This window comes from Sarcophilus harrisii, chromosome 3 (genome assembly GCF_902635505.1).
Source record: "Sarcophilus harrisii chromosome 3, mSarHar1.11, whole genome shotgun sequence".
NCBI lineage: Eukaryota > Metazoa > Chordata > Mammalia > Dasyuromorphia > Dasyuridae > Sarcophilus > Sarcophilus harrisii.
This window is the reverse complement of record NC_045428.1, coordinates 232,007,048-232,024,833: the sequence shown is the minus strand read 5'-3', so window position 1 is coordinate 232,024,833 and position 17,786 is coordinate 232,007,048. Positions and strand designations below refer to the sequence as shown.

General features: G+C 33.8%; 1 protein-coding gene across 1 annotated transcript in view; it reads right to left on the bottom strand.

The window, feature by feature from the left end:
* The window catches only part of TMPRSS2 (transmembrane serine protease 2), a 123,684-nt gene that overhangs the window by 26,337 nt on the left and 79,561 nt on the right, over positions 1-17,786 (bottom strand). Inside the window, exons 8-12 of the mRNA XM_003766371.4 lie at positions 14,952-15,062; positions 12,086-12,129; positions 9,811-9,982; positions 6,339-6,514; positions 4,484-4,579 (exon numbers count right to left, since the gene is read on the bottom strand). Of these exons, the coding sequence (XP_003766419.2) occupies positions 4,484-4,579; positions 6,339-6,514; positions 9,811-9,982; positions 12,086-12,129; positions 14,952-15,062 (599 nt within the window). The remainder of the gene's footprint in view (positions 1-4,483; positions 4,580-6,338; positions 6,515-9,810; positions 9,983-12,085; positions 12,130-14,951; positions 15,063-17,786) is intronic.

Sequence of the window (17,786 nt, the reverse complement as noted above, 5' to 3'; positions counted from 1 at the left end):
TTACAGAACAGTAATATTCCATAATTTTCATATACCACAATTTATTCAACCATTCTCCAACTGATGGACATCCATTCAGTTTCAGTTTTAGCCACTACAAAAGGGCTGCCACAAACATTCATGCACATACAGGTCCTTTCCTTCTTTATAATCTCTTTGGGATATAATCCCAGTAGTAACACTGCTGGATCAAAGGGTATGCACAGTTTGATAACTTTTTGAGCATAGTTCACAACTACTCTCCAAAATGGTTGGATTCGTTCACAACTCCACCAACAATGCATCAATGTCCCAGTTTTCCGCATCCCCTCAACAATCATCATTATTTTTCCTGTCATCTTAGCCAATCTGACAGGTGTGTAGTGAGTATCTTAGAGTTGTCTTAATTTGCATTTCTCTGATTAATAATGACTTGGAGCATCTTTTCATATGACTAGAAATAGGTTTCAATTTTTTCATCTGAGAATTGTCTGTTCATATCACTTTGACCATTTTTCAATTGGAGAATGGCTGATTTTTTATAAATTAGAGTTAATTCTCTATATATTTTGGAAATGAGGCCTTTATCAGAACCTTTGACTGTAAAATATTTTCCCAGTTTATTGCTTCCCTTCTAATCTTGTCTGCATTAGTTTGTTTGTACAAAAACTTTTCAGTTTGGTATAATTGAAATTTTCTATTTTGTGATCAGTAATGATCTCTAGTTCTGCTTTGGTCATAAAGACCTTCCCCTTCCACAGGTCTGAGAGGTAAACTATCCTATGTTCCTCTAATTTATTAATAATTTCATTCTTAATGCCTAGGTCATGAACCCATTTTGACCTTATCTTGGTGTCTGGCGTTAAGTATGGATCAATACCTAGTTTCTGCCATATTAGTTTCCAATTTTTCCCAGCAATTTTTATCAAACAGTAAGTTCTTATCCCAAAAGCTGGGATCTTTGGGTTTGTCAAAGACTAGGTTGCTATATTTGATGACTGTTTTATCCCTTGAACCTAATCTATTCCACTGATCAACTAATCTATTCCTTAGCCAATACCAAATAGTTTTGGTAACTGCTGCTCTATAATATAATTTTAGATCTGGTACAGCTAAGCCACCATCATTTGATTTTTTTCATTAATTCCCTTGAAATTCTTGACCTTTTTTTTCCACATGAACTTTGTTTGTTATTTTTCTAGGTCATCAAAATAGTTTTTGGGAGTCTGATTGGTATAGGCTAAATAAATAGATTAGTTTAGGTAATATTGTCATCTTTATTATATTTGCTCGCCTATCCAAGAGCATTTAATATTTTCAATTGGTTAGATCAGACTTAATTTGTGTGAAAAGTGGTCTGTAATTTTGCTCATAAAGTTTCTGATTTTCCCTTGGCAGATAGATTCTAAATATTTTATATTATCAGTAGTTACTTTAAATGGAATTTCTCTTTGTAACTCTGACTGTTGGATTTTGTTAGTGATATATAAGAATGCTGATGACTTATGTGGGTTTATTTTATAACCAGCAACTTTGCTAAAGTTGTGGATTATTTCTAATAACTTTTTAGCAGAATCTCTGGGGTTCTCTAAGTATACCATCATGTCATCGGCAAAGAGTGATAATTTGGCTTCCTCATTGCCTATTCTTATTCCTTTAATCTCTTTCTCAGCTCTTATTGCTATAGCTAGCGTTTCTAATACAATATTAAGTAGTAACGGTGATAGTGGGCAACCTTGTTTCACTCCAGATCTTATTGGGAATGGTTGCAGTTTGTCTCCATTACACATGATGCTTACTGATGGTTTTAAATAGATGCTGCTGATTATTTTAAGGAAAAGTCCATTTGTTCCTATACTCTCAAGTGTTTTTAATAGGAATGGATGTTGGATTTTATCAAATGCTTTTTCTGCATCTATTGAGATGATCATATGGTTTTTGTTAATTTGGTTATTAACATGGCCAATTATATTGATAGTTTTCCTAATATTGAACCAGCCCTGCATTCCTGGTATAAATCCTACTTGGTCATAGTGTATTATCTTGGAGATGATTTTCTGTAGTCTTTTTGCTAATATCTTATTTAAGATTTTAGCATCAATATTCATTAGGGAGATTGGTCTATAATTTTCTTTCTCTGTTTTCAGCCTACCTGGTTTAGGTATCAGTACCATGTCTGTGTCATAGAAGGAATTTGGTAGGACTCCTTCATTCCCTATTTTATCAAATAATTTATATCGCATTGGGGCCAATTGTTCTTTAAATGTTTGGTAGAATTCACATGTAAATCCATCTGCTCCTGGGGATTTTTTCTTAGGGAGTTGTTTAATTGCCTGTTTTATTTCTTTTTCTGAAATGGGACTATTCAAGCAATTTACTTCCTCCTCTGCCTAACATTATCTTCTATATTCATCCTTCCAAACAAGAAATTTCAACCTCTTCAAGCTATTCTTCTCACACCTCATATATTCAATTAATTGTTAAGTCCAGCTGATTTTACTTCAACAAAATCCTTACAGATAAATACTTCTCTTCATTCCTATTTCATCCTCCCTCCACCAGACCCTTGTGTTTCCTTGCATATACTACTATGGTATCCCACAATTGTTCTTTAAAGTCTTTATTCATATGCTCTCTAATTTATCCTTCACACCTGACTCAATACTTTTCCTTATCATACCTTTCATTATCACACTTCACTCTAGAAACCAAAGTAATTCCCTGTTACATTTTAGCTGGGAGGCAAACTTCCTCCATTATTTGGCTCCAATCTGTTTTTTCAGATTCTTCTATGATTAGTCATCTTCACATATATATTTCATCCCCACATTTTCTATTTTTGTCCTTTCCAACTTTGTTTTTCATATCCACTGGCAGGCTGGTAAGTGTTTAACAACAATTTTCCCCAGAGGGTAAAAAGATATATGCACAGCATAGTTACAATTCAATCTGCATTATTAATAATTTTCCCAATACTTTCTTTAAAAATAAATCAAACACTGATTTATAGCATTTGATGATTTCTAGGGAATGAATGCTTACACCAAAAATTTATCAATTCATTTATAAAAATTTGTCAGGCTAGTTTGAGCTAGCCACAGCATATAACTGCTTGTGCCTTTCCTCCCGTTATTTTCTGTTCCTTAAATGTATCCTTCTTCATTTTTGCATTTCAAAGTTCATCCTTTATTTCCAGGCCTATATAAGATATCACTTTGTTAAACTTTCCTCTGCAAATGAAAGTGATCTCTTCATTCTAAAATTTCCCATAACACTTTGTATCTTTCCTTTGTACTTTTTTGTGTTATTGCCTTATATTATGTTTGCTAAAATAAATGTCTTTCTCTCCACAGAATGTTTTAAATAATACTATAACTAATAACATTTTGTGTTTTTAAATAAAATTTTGTTTCTTCAATAAATGAAATTCTGCTCTCTTACTTTCTCCCTTCTCCCCACATCACTAAAAAAGAAAAACAAATACCCATTATAAACAAAAATGCTATGTGAATAAATATACACACGTATGCACACACAAATACCATATATATTCATGTTTGCATATATATATACACACATACACACATATGAAGGACTTTTCCAAGAAATACTTGTATGGACTAAATTTACTTGTATGAAGTGATGCATCATGAAATGAGCACAACCAAAACAATGAAAACAATAAAAACAACATTGTTAAGATAAATAGCTTTGAAATACTTAGGAACACTGATCAAAATATACTACCTGAATATCACGCCAGATGAGATTCAGAATACACTATACACTAAAGACGTTCTCTAGATATTTATTTCTGGGTCCCTATTCCACTTCCATGATTCCAATAATTTCTGTCAGACCATTATAAAAAGAAGAGTGAAATAGGAATGGAAAACAAGCTTAAGAAAAAAAGAAAACAAAACTGATGCAGAAGAGGTACATTTCATATAGAATAGGGAACACAGAGTTTGTTCCTAATAACAAAATGAATAATAGTTGCTTAACTACTTTGCATTTTCTCCAAAAGTTACAGTTAGATTCAGGTAAATTTGACTTTGCCACTTCCTCCCATGCTGTTCTACCCTAATGTCAGATATATAAGACATAAGGAGCCTGGCCTTAGAACATTAATTAACAGAAATACTGATAACATTTATTTGAACTGATTAGAAGTCATTCTTAATTGTTTATGTCAGAAACAACCAATCACAATCTCAACTCCCAATCTCAAATATCTTCCTAGCAAACTCTACTCTAACCTTCCCAATCATGATAAAGGCCAGTCCTTTGGAATCTTGACTTTAACTCTGTTTCACTTTCCTTACCATTGTGTCTTTTCTGGTAGATTCTTACCAGCTCTATAGGTTTGGCAACAGTCTACATTAACTGTATAATTATGAAAATTACTATAAAGCTAAAACATTTTGAGTGTTTTCCCTGCTAAACCATACGTTAAATGAAATGTGATCTGCAAATCATTACTTCTTGGAAACAGCCATCTCACCTTTTTCATAAGTTGCACCCCATCCTGATATCCAGCATAACTGAGTAGGTTCAAACATCATTCCTGGGTTAGGCAAACATACTGGTCTTATTTTTTCTGTTTTAGAATAAGAACATAAAATATAACAGTTCATTCTTGTACTTATGAAATAATCTGAAAATACCATTTCTTTCACTGTTTTTTCTATGAAATACAACTGGACACCCACAAGAGTTACCATACTCTAAAATGACCAGATTTTACTAGAATATAAAAGACTATAGGTTCCATAAGGAAAGGTACCATATCTTATCTAAACTTTTTATTTCTCCCAGTACCTAATATAAGCTCAAAACATAGTAAGCACTTACTATATCTGTTGAATGACTAATAAAACAAAATCCCAAGTTCATAAAAGCCTATTGTCACATCCTTACTTCCAGTGGGAAACAACTGCCACATAAATAGCAATTATGCAAAATATATGAGGATTGGGGATATTTTTCCCTAGTTACAAATGCTAATATATATTAGAACTAAAGGCATACAATAAAAAGTCCAAGTAGCCTCAAATTAGCTTCAAAATATCATTTCTTACACTCTAGCTTTATGATTTCAGTTGAAAGTATGGTTTATATGGAGTTAGAGAACCTGGTTTTAAATTCCCATTTTACCATTGCACCTGTGACTTAACCTTCTTGGACTTCAGTTTCTTCATCTAAAATGAAGGGGATTGAATTAGATGAACTGTCAGGTCCCTGCTCCAAATCTGTGATTCTGTGATCCTGCTGCCTGCTTTATATTTTTGTGAAAATACAGGAGTGTTATGGGACAGAACTCTGAACTTGAAATAAAGGATTCTTACAAGGTACTAAGTCAGTGGAACTGATAGAGACAATAGTTATCTAATTTAGCATGTTGCTTAACATTTCTCTAGTTCAGTACATGTACTTAGTACTTACTATAGTTCTACAAGATTCACACCTTTGATAAGACAGCATATATAAGCTAGGAGCCTCAGCCAGAATTCAGTTGGGGAGATTCAGAAGCCAGAGAAGGCAGGGAGGAGCTCAAGCTCTTGGAACCAAGGCCAGACTGAAAGGGTCTCCAGAAAGCTGCCCAGCTCCAGGAAGGAGATAATAAAGGATCTGGACTATAAGAAAGCTAGCCAGGCTCCAGGAAAGGAGACAAGACTTGGAAAGAGACAATAAAGGTTTTGGACTTTACCCCTGGCTACTCGTGTAGTGATTACTGAACCAAAAGGAAGGCTGCCTCCAGAGACCCCAAGAAAACCCCAATAAGAGAACATTACATTTTAGAGAGAATGTTACACATGAGTTAGATGAAATATAACATCCATGTCCCATGTGCCTGGAATATTCTTCTTTATAAACCATACCTTAATTTCTAGCTTCCATTAAGACAAGTTTACTCCTTTCTGGATCTCCCTACATGTGAGTTCTCCCCTAGGGTTATTTTCCATTTATTCTGCATGAACTGTATGTGTCCCAATTAATGGGTAGACTGTCTCCTCCATTAGATTATAAGCTCCTTAAGAACAGTGAATATTATTGTTTCTTTCTTTGTATCCTCAGCACTTAGCATAGGGCCTGGCACATAGTAATGAATTGAGCAAAAAACCTTATAACCATAGCAATTATTAAGGGCATTCTTTAAGGTGATGCCAGACAAACAACTGAAATTATCAACTGCAATATTTGGGGGAGTTTGGGGTGTGGTGGGTTGGATTATCCTTGCAAAATCCATCTTAAGTTTTTTCTATTAACATATTTTTTCACATTTTTTGAAGTTTGCTCAAAATATTCTTCCCATTAAATTATTATACACCATAAACTGGACACAAGTAAATACATACCGTTAAATATTAGTGGTGTTTGCAACTTCATAAGAGCAACATCATTGTTCTTGGTTTTAGAATCATAATTTGGATGAGAAATTATTTTTTGCACTTTATATCCACTTCCATAGAACATCACAGACTGCCTCAAAAGTCCTGCAAATGCTGTCCAATACCGGGGACTAGAAAGAGGTCTGGAAAAAAAAAAAATTCAGATAATCTCAAGAATAATGAATCTATAAACACTAATCTGAATCTTTTTTTTAAAGATCCATATATACAAGAACCAAATGAGTTCTAACTATAATGAACCATTATAGGTCACTGGAGACTACTATTACCTAGGCAACAATAGAAACAATGTATAGACAAGAAGAATGTACAAAATGTGCAATGAGGTCAAAAATTAAAAACAAAAACAAAAAACCTTGACTATTATAATTATAACTTACATCTTATTATAAACTTTCATAAATTTAGGGCAATTAAACCTATAATCTTACCAATAACCTACTTAGGCATTATTCTCCTCTCTTAGTTTTGTTGTATTAGGCATTTTTATTATTGTTTATTTCTGAGGGATTCTTGAGATCATCAAATCTTTGTATGAATCTTTGTATGAGATATCAGATATAAAACTTATTTTACTTGATGCCAGTTTTGCAGTTTACGCCTGCCCACAAGAAGCTCACATTCTAATGTGGGAGACAACTTGCAAAAAATGGCACAATTTATAAGATTAAGTGGTTTTACTAAAGTATTAAGCAAAACATTTTTAAAAGGCAGGTGGAGATTTTAGTAATTTTAGCAATAATTAGATTTGGTACTAAAAAGGAAAGAGTACATAGACCTCTTTTCAGGGTACTGTGGGTCTAGAAACAATCTAACTTTATTAGGGTAAGTAACACAATTAGAAAAGGAGATTTTAAAAATAATTCCATTAAAAATTATTGTTATGTTTTATACATGTTGTTATGTTTTATACATATATAAAACATTGGAGAGAATATAATCCAATATATAGACAAGATATATAATGCAGCTATAAACATATTTATAAAAATAAAGACAGGCCTAAATAATTACTAAAATATTAAGTACGAAAGGATAGGATAAGTTAATAAAAAGTAATATAATAAACAATATTGTGCCATACCAATCAACTGATAACAGCTACCAAAGGACTACTTTATAGAATTGGGAGGGTAGAATGATAAGATTCATATGGATGAAAAAAAAAAGGGTCAAGAAACTCAAAATAAATTAATATATAGAAATAAAGAGAACCTAACAGTGCCAGATCACAAATTATACTACACAGTCATTAAAACCATGTAGCCTGATTTAAAAAAAAAAAAAAAAAACAATCAATAAACATTTATTGTTTACTATGTACCCAGAATGGGGCAGGTAGGTGGTGTAGTACATAGACCGCTAGTTCTGGACTCAGAAGAACTAGAGTTCAAATCTGGCCTCAGACATTTAGTATGTTTGTGATCCTAAGCAAGTCACTTTGCTTCCCCTTTGATCCAGCAGTGTTACTACTGGGCTTATATCCCAAAGAGATCATAAAGAAGGGAAAGGGACCTGTATGTGCATGAATGTTTGTGGCAGCCCTCTTTGTAGTGGTTAGAAACTGGAAACTGAGTGGATGCCCATCAGTTGGAGAATGGCTGAATAAATTGTGGTATATGAATATTATGGAATATTATTGTTCTGTAAGAAATGACCAACAGGATGATTTCAGAAAGGCCTGGAGAAACTTACACGAACTGATGCTGAGTGAAATGAGCAGGACCAGGAGATCATTATATACTTCAACAACAATACTATATGATGACCAGTTCTGATGGACCTGGCCATCCTCAGCAATGAGATCAACCAAATCATTTCCAATGGGGCAGTAATGAACTGAACCAGCTATGCCCAGAGAAAGAACTCTGGGTGATGACTAAAAACCATTACATTGAATTCCCAGTCCCTATAGCTATGCCCACCTGCATTTTTGATTTCCTTCACAAACTAATTGTACAATATTTCAGAGTCTGATTCTTTTTGTACAGCAAAATAACGGTTTGGTCATGTATACTTATTGTGTATCTAATTTATATTTTAATATACTTAACATCTACTGGTCATCCTGCCATCTGAGGGAAGGGGTGGAGGGTAAGAGGTGAAAAATTGGAACAAGAGGTTTGGCAATTGTTAATGCTGTAAAGTTACCCATACATATAACCTGTAAATAAAAGGCTATTAAATTAAAAAAAAAAAAAAGCCTTATTTCCTCAACTAGAAAAAAAAAGAGCTGGAGGAAGAAATAGCAAATCATTCCAGTGTCTTTACCAAGAAAATCACAAATGGGGTCACTAAGAGTCAGATACAACTGAAATGATTCAACTATCACTACCACAACAACATGCCAAGCACTCTGCTAAATGCTGAGGATACAAAGAAATGGAAAATACTCTCCCTACTCTGAAGGAGTTGACAGTCTAACAAGAGATACAACATGCAAACAACTATGCACTAACTGTAAATAGAATAAATTGGACACAATCATTGGAAGGAAAGCACTAGAATTAAAGTAGGAACCTTTCTTAAGGAAATTTTTATATTTTTCTTTTTTATTTTAATTGCATAAAATTTAAAGGGTTTTATATAAACAAAACTAAAGGCAGATAAAATGAGAAAGGAAATGAACTGGAAAAAATTCATAGTAGCAAAGTTTTTTCTGATAGAAGTCTTGTTTTGATGATAAAAAAAAATTAACTCATATTTATAAGAAAAAAAGTCCATTCTTTAATTTAAAAAAAAAAAAAAGACTTTGAAAAGGCAGTTTTCAAAATAAATCAAGCTGCCAAGAGCCATCTACTTTAAAAAAAAAAAAAAAAAAAAAAAAGGAAATGTTCCAAATCACTAATAATTAGAGAAATATAAATTAAAACAACTCAAGTACTGTTTTCAATTCATATCCATAAAACTGGCAAAGTTGACAAGAAAGGAAAATGAGAAGTTTCAGATGTTTTGTGTATTTTCCCTCTTCAAATAACCTTATATTTATCCATCTGCTTATATGCTACATTTCCTTACCTTCAATAAAATGGTAAATTCTTTGGGGTCTAAATTATTTTTTCATGTTGCAGGCCTTACATACTCAATGAATGGTGACTGAATTGAATTTCTAAATCCTTATAACTCTATAATTCTATATCAATTACTCCACATGTAGGGAAATGGTGCAAGAGGTATAATAAGTAAAACAAATTCTTGAGGAAAAACAAAGAAAATAATTGATTCACAAGCTTTTTCTTCCAGATCAAGTACCAAAGAAAATTTCTCTTTTTTTAAAACCTTTAACAATAACTTTTACCCATCCAGACTTCCAGTTCAACTCCTCCTTTGACAACTTTGAGTGAATATGTAGTTGAAATAGGAACAGAAAATAATGGGAATAATAAGAGCTACTTTGAATGACTGGTAAAATACTTACTCTTCCACACAATGAGCTGCTGTTACAATCCATTCAGGAGTGATAATAGAACCACCACAGACATGGATACCTTGGACATGAAGGCTAACTTGCCATGGCCATTCCCCTGGAGCAGCAATTGTTCCACCTACAATCCTGTTTAATTGGTTCACCTTTATCACTGTGCCACATTCTAAAGGCAATAATCGAAATATAAACCCATCAGTACATTTATCAACCTTAAGCACGAACAAAAATAGTTCCACAGAACCAAGTGTGATTTTTCATAATAGAATTTTTATTTTGACAAAATGCTGGGTTTTGAGGAACAGATTTGTGCAACCTGTTTCCTTGTTTCAAACATCTGAAAAAAGGAGAGAGAGAATGTTTTACAAGCATCAATCTTTGTGAATGAGAAGGGAGAATTCATGATGAGATCCAAAACCAGCTCACAGTCCAATTTTCTAAAATGTACCAGACATGAAAAAAATTGTGTGAAATAAGGATACAAAATAGGTTGAAGTCAAATTGTGGGAAGGTCTTAATTTCTAGGTTGAGGAGCTTGTGTTTTATCCTATAAATAATACACAATCAGGGAAGCTTTTATGAAAAAGAAATTTTTTATTTTCTGTTTAAACTGACTTGCCTAGAATATGAACTGTATAGTTACTCTATCTTTGATCCTCCACTGACCTAAACTAATCTATTTCTTGGTCTGAAAAAAAGCTATTGTGCTTTCTATACATATTCAATGAAAATACGGGATCCCAGCTTCTGGGATGGCTTTGATGTACTTATTTACCTCAGAACATTATTGTTAAGTATAACATCTGGACATTTCAAAGCAGGTAGAAAGCCCAAACTTGTGTGCTCTATGTTCTGTTCATTGTTCTCTTACATTTAGCTGCTAGCTAAACAAATAGAACAAAAAAGAATAAACTCTCTACTTACTATCTTTTCTCAGTGATTCACTTCAGTTCCGATGTAAGTATTCCAAATTATTGCACTAAAATGTTTCCACTATGTCATAGTTGTACTTTGAAGTTGTACTATGTTCTGTCAAAGTTTTCCTTCTACTCTACATCAGTTCATAATTCAAGATCTGCCCCATCATTTTAGTGGCAACTTCTTTCTAAGTGTGCTGAAGAACAATATGAAAGCTATAAGGACCTTTATCAAAGTATCTCAATAGTCCCTTGTGAACCCTATATGAAAAATACTAATAATAATTCTCTAAGACACTATCAGGCAGGCATCCATACTGTGGTAGTCATTAACATAAAACCAGGGCTTCCTCATTTGCAAAATGAGAATATGTGACATGATTTTTGTCCTTGTTCAGTCATGTTTGATTCTTTGCAACCTTATTTGAGGTTTTGTTGACAAAAATACTAGAATGTTTTGCCATTTTCTTCTCCAGGATATTTTACAAATGAGGAAACTGAGGCAATAACTTGCCCAAGGTCATAGAGCTAGTATTTGTCTGAAGGCAAATTTGAGCTGAACTCTTCCTAATTCCAGGCTGACTCCAGGCCAGATTCTTTATTCACCGTGATATCTAGCTGGTCTAAAATATGATATCATTTATTATTTCAAATGAGGTAACTTGCTCTTAGTCGGGCAAGCTTTCTTGCATTTGCCTCCTAATTCCAGTATTCTTTGTATTATATTACAGTTCCTAAATAACCCATCTTAACTTTCCAATTTGGTTTAGGGCATAACCATCCTTCCAATCAACTGGACTTACAATTCAGAATCATCCTTCAATCTTCTCTCATCTTCAGCACCACCTCTATTCAATCAGTTGCTGATTCTTATCTATCTAACTTGACAACATCTCTTGTTTACATTATTTCCACTCATTAAAGATCACTTCACCATCTCTTGCGCCAATTATGAAAAACATTCTCCTAAGTGATATGTCTGTTTCTACCATCTTTACCTTCTTCAGTCTATTCTCCAGACAGTTACCAAAGTAATCTTCCTAAAGTAGAAGTCTGACCATCTCACTCATTAACTTGGGAAGCTACAGGGAGGCAAACTGTAGAAACCTGGGAAATTTTGGGTGTCCAAGGTGTCTGTTTCCCTTTGATTATCTTTAATGCATAGAATTGAATTCTAGGATGCAAGAGGGCTTCTTGAGTTGCTATTTGTGCCTTACATTCTAGGAGCTATGTTTTCAAATATGCTATTTTCAAATATATTATTTTGGTGAGAAAATTTCTAAGTAATATTAGATATAGTTAGAATGACATTCTATCCCATGAAAAAGAAAATTAAAATTAAAAGTACTAACCTATGCAGCGGAGAGATACCACTGTTTTTGAGAAACAAACATTACTAGGAAAAAAGAACAAAAATAATTATCACAAATTATGAACACCATTTCCAGAATATTTAGGAAAATCATCTTTTTAAATATTCTCTTTAACTCCCAAGAATTAACAAGATGAAACAGATAAAAATATATTTCTCATTCATAAAAAGTAAAAATTACTCAAATGGGTCTTCTTGTACTTCCTTAAGGAAGTGATTTATTTTCAAACAATCGTGTTCATAATATTGTTGCCATTCTTAAATATAAACAGTGAAACCAATCATCTTTCTGGGAGAAAAGTAAAATAAGTCAGAATTCTATATTCTATGTATAATTCTACACAGATGAGAAAATGACCAATTTCTCCACATAGTACAAGAACAGTTCTGTTTGAATAAAATAAGAAACCCTAAAATTAAAAAGAAATATTTTCAAAATAATGAGATTAGTTCAAAAGATATTGTTGTTAAAGTAACAGCAGATAGATTCCAGATATATCAATGAGGAATGAACACTGTGCATCAATGGACTTACATAAAAAGATCTCTCTCACTCCTTTCTCCCTTCCTCTTCCCCTTTCTACTTTCCTTACTAACTTGCTCCTTTCCTTCCTCCACTGATATTTTCTTACTTTCGGAACTGAAACTGTAACCAGAACAAACACTCAAAGCTTATGACTAGTCCATCAACTGTGTTTTGGTTGTTGATATATAACTTAATAAACCAGACTTTTATGAATGAAAACACTAGGACATGTGCATATTCTACTTTCCTCAAGGTTATAATAGTCTTACTTATTTTCTATGTAAAAAATGGAACTGGAAATCTGGTGAATTGACAGATTGAAATATAACTCCATTCTCAGGTTTTCCACTCATCATGAAGGAGAATTAGGATAGTTAATATCAAAAGTTAGCACCTGGCTAGCTAATATCAATAGCAACCTTTATAGAAATAAAATAAATTAGGGAATAAATAAGGTTCATAGAAAGCAGAAAAGGTTTTGTTTTGTTTTTTTTAAGCCATATTCAGAAAAGAATACCTTTTCTGTTTGGGGAGAAAAAAATCTTTTCTCCTTCTTAAGGACATGCAACTTATGGGCAATATAATATTACTTCTCCCAAGTAAGTAGGACAATATCTATTTCAAAGTATACTAATGCTTAAAGGGAATTTAATCCATCATCCTGGTTAAAAATTAGCCTACAACTGTAGGAAAAGAGATTTAAAGCTAAAAGAGACCTTCAGTTAACTAGTCCAATCCCCATACTTTACAAATAAGGAAAGTAAGACCCAAAGAGTTGCTGCCAATCTTGGAGATGAACTCAGATCCTTTCATTCTAAATTCAGCATCTCTCTAATCTAGAACCTTAGAGTTCTAAATTCGTTACCAATAACACTTAAATTCACAGCTTATTATGATATTGACAATTTTAGAGCACTGAACCTGGAGTTAGGAATACCTGAATCCAAATCTAGCCTCAGATATTTCTTAACTATGAGATCCTGGAGTTAGGAAGACTCAAGGTCCTAGCTTCCTAGCTGTGTGCTAGGGAAGTTGCTTAACAGATCTGCTTCAATTTCCTCTTCTATAAAATGAAAATAATAGCCTCTATTCAGTAGAGTTATTTTGAGGATCAGATGAGATAGTAATTATAAAACTCAACCCAGTGTCTGGCACATAGTAAGTGATATATAAATGTTAATTATTATTGCTGTTATTATTATTTCTAGTTATATGACCCTAGGCTAGTCACTTAATCTGTTTGGTTTCATTTCTTTTTTCTGTAAATTGATTATAATAGTATCGACCTTGCAGGATTGCTGTGAGGATAAAACCTGCTATTTCCAAAGACCTTAGCATAGTATCTGGTACATAGTTAGTGATATATAAATGTTATCTACTTTTAGCTATTTCAATGAGAATTTTTTTTTTTTTTTGGCCGAGGTAATTAGGGTTAAGTGACTTGCCTGGGTCACACAGCTAGGAAGTGTTAAGTGTCTGAGGTCATATTTAAACTCAGGTCCTCCTGACTTCAGGGCTGGTGCTCTATCCACTGCACCACCTAGCTGCCCCTGAGAATTTTTTCTGAAGTAAGGCAGAAGAAGAAAGAGCATTTGGTTCATTTGACCTAAGTTTAAGGTGTAAGTAAAGGCCACTTAATAGCAAAAGCCCTTTGGCAGGACACTGAACTTCATTTTCCTCATTTGTAAAATAATAAAACTGCTATTATGTACTGCCAACCTCATCAGGCTGTTGTAAAAACCAAATGAATGCTAGAAGGACTAAAGAATAGGGATTGTAGAGGAGGAGAAATTTGGAACACAAGGTTTTGCAAGGGTCAATGTTGAAAAATTATCCATGTATATGTTTTGAAAACAAAAAGTTTTAATAAAAATAGAATGGGGACTGTGAAGCCCTTTATAATGTGAATTATTTGGTCATTAGAGAATTTGAAGAAGAGGCAGAACAGGGAGTAAGTGTAAATGTAGGCTAGATTAAAAACATTTAAATGAATAGGGTTCTCAAAACAGACCTAGTTAAACTCCAATGTTCTCCTGATAATTGGGTCTATCTGTAAAGGAAAATGCATCATACAATTTCTCCATGTTATTCTTTCCATTTCCTAGATGTCCCCAATATGGCATTTTTCTTTTTTGTGAGGCAATTGGAATTAAGCGAGTTGCCCAAGGTCACACTGCTAGTAAGTATTAAATATCTGAGGCCATATTTGAATTCAGGTCTTCTAAAACCAGGGCACGTGCTCTATGCACTGTACCATCTAGCTGCTCTTATGATGCTTTTCAAGGAAGAAAAAAAATGCTGTTGTAGAGGATCTGTCTACCTGGTGTAGAGTTTTTCATATAAGTCTACATTTCCAGCACTCAGGTTCAACTTCATGTAGCTCGTGGCGCCACTATTGTCTGTTATTCCTTGACTAGAGTAAAAACTATTCCTGGGGAAAAAAAAAAAAAAGTCAAATTTAGCATCAATTTTCATAAGTAACCACATCTTATTTTGTCTCATAAGGCCTATTATATTGATACACTGAGTTAAAACAACAATCTCTTATCTAAAATCTCAATACCTAGCCATCTAGTCACTCTTCAGAAATGAAATCTTAATGGACTTGGCTCCTCTCAACACTGCAGCAATTCAAGATTCTAATAGACTTGGCATGGAAAGTGCTATCTGCATCCAGAGAAAAGACTATAGAGTTGGAATGTGCATCAAAGTATAGTATTTTTATTTTTTGTTTGTTTTCTTTCTCAAATTTTTCCTCTTTGGTCTGATTTTTCTTGTGCAACATGACAAATCTTGAAATATGTTTAAAAGAATTACATATATTTTACCTATATCAGATCATCTGCTCTCTTGAAGATGAGGTAAGGGGGGAGGGGAAGGAGGAAGTTAGAAGAGGGGAGATAAGAAAATTTTGGAACACAGAGACTTACAAAAACAAATGCTTAAAACTATATGTGTATTTGGAAAATAAAGTAATATTGAAAATAAAAAAGTGTGACATTTAAAAAATTAAATCATGGGGCAGCTAGGTGGCATAGTGGAAAGAACACCAGCTCTGAAGTGAGGAAGACCTGAGTTCAAATCTGGTCTTAGACATTTAATGCTTCCTAGCTGTGTGATCCTGGGCAAGTCACTTAATCCCTTTGCCTCACAAAAGAAAAAAAAAAAAGATAAAAAAAATTACTTAGCCCCAAATGGTAAATAAAATCTCTATAACTGGTGTTCTAATAAAAAATAAAAACAATTGATAATGAGTCAAAAAGACAGATACATTGGTAGATACAAACTGAATTGTATATGTAACAAAATATACTTTTCTGATCAAAATCCCATAGTATGATTGGTGCCTTTTGTTTTCTGAATATACTATGTTACACCATCACTGATTCAAAATAACATGAGATCATGCAAAAAGTAGGAAGGTTTTCATACATACTACCAAAAATTTCTACCCTGCCCCTGGGTTGCTTCATGTCTAGTCCCACATCTATACTTTTTTTTTCCTTCTTTGTAGCTAGAGAAACTAGAAATCCCATTCAATATTCTACTTCTTTCCTTCAAAGTGGCTGCACCTAGGAGTGCAGAAAGTAATCAGAGTTGAAGCAAAACAAACTGGACTAGATAATAAATAAAAAGATAATATTTTAAGTAAAATCACCATATTATAAGATACCAGTGTTGCCTGGAAATGAGGGGAATCTCAAATCAGATAGAGGATGGAAAGTGAATAAAGAGAACACTTTTTCTTCTTTGTGCTTCAGCTATGGAGACCATCCAGATTATTCCCTGATTCTACCTCCCACCAATGGTAAGAAAGAAGGCAAAGTGAGAAAAAAGAAGGGAGAGATTTTTGGATTGGGACTTTAACATGGCCCATGAGCTACTTCATTCTGACTGGAGAAAGACATTGTCTACCATCTTTCCTTTCAAGGAATCAGAAGTTAACTTTACCTAAACTTGCCTCCTATATCATTCTTCCATTTCTCTAACCAAACAACATTTATTGCTATCTAAACTTCCACAGAAGTTGCTTTGTCCACACCTGAATACTTCCATGTTTTTGCCCTTCTCCTTGCTTTTCCATCATACACAGATGCCCTATGACATCTCCAAACCAAGGCCAAAACCTACCTGAACTCATACCTCAAGGATTAATACACTGTCACTCCCACCTTGTCTCAATTATTCTAAACCACTCATTGCAATAGTTCAAATTCCATTTTCCATCCCTCCTTTATTCCAATCCCTTTCAACCCCAACCCTCAACATCCAACTCTAAAGCTACCTAATCTTTCCACTATGCTCTGTGTAATAACTGATCCACAGGAAATAAATTAGCTTTAATTTTATATCTTTTCAATAATGACGAATGTTGGAGGGGACATGGGAAAACTGGGACACTAATACATTGTTGGTGGAACTGTGAACGGATCCAGCCATTCTGGAGAGCAATTTCAAACTATGCTCAAAAAGTTATTAAACTGTGCATACTCTTTGATCTAGCAGTGTTTCTACTGGGCTTGTGTAAAGTCCAGGCTAGCTCCCTGGAAACAGCTGGAATCAGGTTAAGTAAAAGTCCTTGGGCTTTAGGGGGAGAAATGAAGGAGACAGACATATTGCCCCAAGCTCGCCACCAACCTCCCTTCTCCTCGTCCTGACACAAAATGAAGTTCTCTGGCCTCTCTCATCCTACCCCCTAATCCTTACCTACAATTCTCTTAACCCCAAACACTGATCCAGCATTAACTGTGAGAAGAGCAATTCTAAACATATGCTAATAGAGTAACTGTCTTATTTCAAATAGGTAGCTATCCTTAAGTGCTTGGTTGTCTGATTCAAGTGCACCTACTCAGAGTTTCAGTCCTTTATAGGCTTGTATCCCAAATAGATCTTAAAGGAGTAAAAGAGACCCATATATGTAAAAATGTTTGTGGCAGCCCTTTTTGTAAGAGCAAAAAACTGGAAACTGAATGGATGCCCATTAGTTGGAGAATGACTGAATAAGTTACGGTATATGAATATTATGGATTATTATTGTTCTATAAGAAATGATCAGGAGGATGATTTGAGAGAGGCCTGGAGAGACTTACATGAACTGATGGTAAATGAAATGAGCAGAACCAGGATATTATTGTACCTAGCAATATCAATATTA